We start from the raw sequence: 3841 nt of genomic DNA, 5'->3' as shown, positions 1-3841 counted from the left end.
ACGTTTGCAAACGTTCGTCCGTACCAGACCTCGTCGATCCAGTGACTAAATCGGGCTGTTTCTTAACAGAAATTGCGTAAAAATGGTGAATTTCTCGAGCCTTGAGGCCGTCGGCGACATCTGAAGATGCAAGCCTCTTGTGCTGGCGAAACGTCGGGAAAAAATATTTTCAATCTGGAAATGGAAAAATTGAATCGAGTTTCTTCTCTTCTGTTTGCTCCGTTGTACAAAAAAAAATGTTTTCTAGGGCTGCTTTTGTTGCAGGGCTTCGCTCTGATCGCACTTTTGCTCCGAAACTGTTCGCGAATCATCGCCAACTTGCAGTTCGATCCAGTAAAGAGATGAAGAGTTTTCGTAATAATTCGCAGATTTACATTTTCTCTGAATAAAATGCTAAACACCCTCGATCTTTAGAGTGCATTTTTTCAGTGGTATCAAAGTATGCAAAAATATTTAAGCAACAGTTTGGATGGATTGTCGAGTGCAAATCACTTTTGCGCTAAATGAGGAATCTTTAGGGAAAAACTTTCGAAGATGTTAATAATTGAACGCGTGAAGAATAAGAAGGAAACCCAATACACAACTCGAATGAACTTGACTTCCAACATGTTCAGTTTTGTTCGAAAATTTAAAAAAAAAATGATTTTTTCCAGGTTCAGAAACCCATGGATGTCTTCCGTCCGATTTTGACTGTGGGGATGGCCAATGCATCCCCAACTACCTCCGATGCTCCCAACGGGCGGAATGCAGCAACGGCGAAGACGAACGAAACTGTCCTGGCGGTAAGCCCTGATTGGTATCCCCACCAGACTTGCACTCGAAGGACCATCATCGACCCTGATGATGGCTCCCGTTGCATGAAACACCCCGCAAGAGCTTACCGAATGCCGCTTTGATTTGCTAGGCTTTCTCAATGATTTTTTCGTGTGTTTTCAGTGCCTTTTGATCGAAATTCTGGTGACGGAACTCGGGCCGGTTCTGAAGGTTATTTTTACCATTCAAGCGCTTGGCCTGAAAAATAACCTTTAGCAAACCAGCCCCAGACTTCTGGCTGCAAATTGGCTACGTTTACACATTTAACCTTTTTGCATGTTTCACACACTCAGAAGCGTCTCAGTCCGGATTTAGGTGCGGCTCAGGAGAGTCGATCCGGCTGGATCAGCGCTGCGATCGTGAATACGACTGTCGAGATCAGAGCGATGAGAAAAATTGTCGTAAGTTTTCAGAGTTGCCACTCACTTTGTGTACACCTGCGGTCGATCGTCGATTGGTTTGCGTTTGATGAACTCGCCCTGATCGAATCCATAAATGCAACAGTCGGGGCGAAAATGCGCGTTTTTATCAATCAAATCAAATGCCTTTGATCGCTTGCAATCATCCAATCGGGGCCAGTTTCATCAGGTAAACCGCAACTTCTTTGCCCAATTGATCCAGCCTTTAACGGGGGCGGCTTTTGATATTGTTGTTTGAAAGAATAATCAGACTATCGGGCTTAAGACGTTTCGCAAGCACGAGTGGCTTGCAACCTCAGAAGTGCTTCACAGGCAATATTGAATGGCTGATGCAGACTTCCATTGTCTTACAAAGATGTTTTATCGCAACGTTTCGGTTGGTAGTATCTCCGACCGTTTTCAGACACACCAAAGAGCACCAAAGTTTTCAGTCTATCCGGATCGACGGAAGTCTGAAAAGTTGGAGAAACTCATTTGAATCGCCCAAGATGATTATTTTTGCGCTTTTTGTAAATTCATGTTTCATGCGACTGCAGCCGCTCACATAAAAATTCATAACTTCCGATGCAGAACGCGTAGCAACCTGATATTTTCAGAATCTATCGCGCATAGTTCACTTTGAAACCTCTGAAAATTTCATTTGGATCGCTTGCGAAGCTAATTTTTGCGCTCTTGGTAAACATTAGCCTAAAAAGTAGATTTTACGGCAAGTGCAGCATCTCTAAAAAAAATCAGAAGTTTCGATCGGCGACGATTAGCAACTTGACATTTTAAGGGTCCATCAAGATCACTTGCGTCTCCAAATTGCAAAAAAAATCATTTAAATCGCTTCAGATCCTGATTTTTGCGCTCTTTTAATAGTTGGCCAAAAAAACTAGATTGTATTGCAAATGCGGCCTCTCCAATAAAAATTCGCAAATTCCAATCTACACCCATTAGCAATTTAAGATTCTCACAGTTTATCGACATCACTTAAATCTGAAAACGCTGAAAAACTCACTTAAATCGCATCGGATGTTGAGTGTTGCGCTATTTGTGAATGTTGGCGCAAAAATTATGTTTTATCTTCACCCCTCCAATAAAACTTTATAACTTCCGATCTAGAGCGCGTGGGAACTTGGGGCTTTGCCAGTCCATCGAACTCAAATCACTCTGAAAACTCTGAAAATTTCATTTAAATCGCTTCAAATGCTGATTTTTGCGCTCCTAAAAACTTACGATTTCATGCGATTGAAGTCGCTTGTTTCAAAATTCATAGCCGTCTAAACCCAGCAGATACTTGAAACTTTCAGAGTTGATTGAGTGCACTTGCATCTAAAGACCCGGTAAAATTCATGTTTATCTGATAAGATGCTCAATATTTGCCCTCTTTGGGAGCGTTGGCTTAAAAATGAATGTTTTCTCGCAAACGCAACTTCTACAATAAAAACTGAAAAAGTTTCCATCTGAATGAGCAGCAACTTGATATTTTCAAAGTCAATCTAGAACAGTTGAGCCTTAAAAATCTGAAAATTTAATTTAAATAGCCTCAAATCCTGATTTTTGCGATCTTTGTAAACGTTGGCGTAAAAATTCAAGTTTTATTGCAAATGCCGCCTCCAAAAAAATCATAAGTTCCGACCTGCAATCACAAGATACTTGATATTTTCACGGTCAAAACCTAAAAAGCGTAGGAACTTGACATTTTCCTAGTCTATCGAGTTCATGTGCCGCTGAAAACTCGGCGAAGTTCGTTTTAATTGCAACATTTGCGCTTTCTGTAAACGTTGGCCTAAAAATGTGTGTTTTTCGGCAAATGCAACCTCTCCATCAAAAATTCACCAGTTCCGAACTGCAACGCGTAGAAACTTGACATTCTCAAAGTCAATCTGAAACACTGGAGTCTGCACAGCGTGAAAAACTCATCTACATCGCACTAAGGGCTGATTTGTGGGTCTATTGTAACTGTGGGGGTAAAAATGTATGTTATATCGCAACTGCAACCTCTCCATAAAAAAATCATAACTGTCGACCTAGAACGGATAGGAACTTGACATTTTCACAGTCGAATGTACTCATGTGATTCTGAACACTGTGCAAATTTCAATTAAATCGCATCGCAAGCTGATTTTTGCGCTCTTTCTAAACGTTGGCCTAAAAATGTGTGTTTTGCCGCAAATCCAACCTCTCCATAAAAATTCACCAGTTCCGAAGTGCAACGCGTAGGAACTTGACATTGTCAGAGTCAATCTGAAACACTTGAGTCTGCACAGCGTGAAAAACTCATCTACATCGCACTAAGGGCTGATTTGTGGGTCTATTGTAACTATGGGGGTAAAAATTTATGTTTTAGCGCAACTGCAACCTCTCTATAAAAAAATCATAACTGTCGACCTGGAACGGATAGGAACTTGACATTTTCACAGTCTAATCTATTCATGTGCACCTGAACACTATGCAATTTTCAATAAAATCGCGTCATAAACTGATTTTTGCGCTCTTTCTAAACGTTGGCCTAAAAATGTGTGTTTTACCGCAAATGCAACCTCTCCATCAAAAATTCACCAGTTCCGAACTGCAACGCGTAGAAACTTGACATTCTCAAAGTCAATCTGAAACACTGGAGTCTG

General features: G+C 41.0%; 1 protein-coding gene across 7 annotated transcripts in view; it reads left to right on the top strand.

Annotated features, from left to right (window-relative positions):
- Positions 1-2758, top strand: part of LOC109537565 (LDL receptor repeat-containing protein egg-1) — a 103404-nt gene extending 100646 nt beyond the window's left edge. For 3 of the 7 annotated variants that reach the window (XM_048662485.1, XM_048662484.1, XM_048662483.1), the window contains 2 exons: positions 654-782; positions 1107-2755. In XM_048662485.1, the coding sequence (XP_048518442.1) occupies positions 654-782; positions 1107-1282 (305 nt within the window). In that variant the 3' untranslated portion in view covers positions 1283-2755. Of the gene's footprint in view, positions 1-653; positions 783-1106 lie in introns of all 7 variants that reach the window. The other 4 variants (XM_048662481.1, XM_048662480.1, XM_048662487.1 and 1 more) reach the window with 3 other exon arrangements.
- Positions 2759-3841: the final 1083 nt, after the last annotated feature.

This window comes from Dendroctonus ponderosae, unplaced genomic scaffold (genome assembly GCF_020466585.1).
Source record: "Dendroctonus ponderosae isolate FM_Combo_2020 unplaced genomic scaffold, Dpon_F_20191213v2 Dpon_F_20191213_11, whole genome shotgun sequence".
Taxonomy (NCBI): domain Eukaryota; kingdom Metazoa; phylum Arthropoda; class Insecta; order Coleoptera; family Curculionidae; genus Dendroctonus; species Dendroctonus ponderosae.
This window is presented reverse-complemented; position numbering and strand designations above follow the sequence as displayed.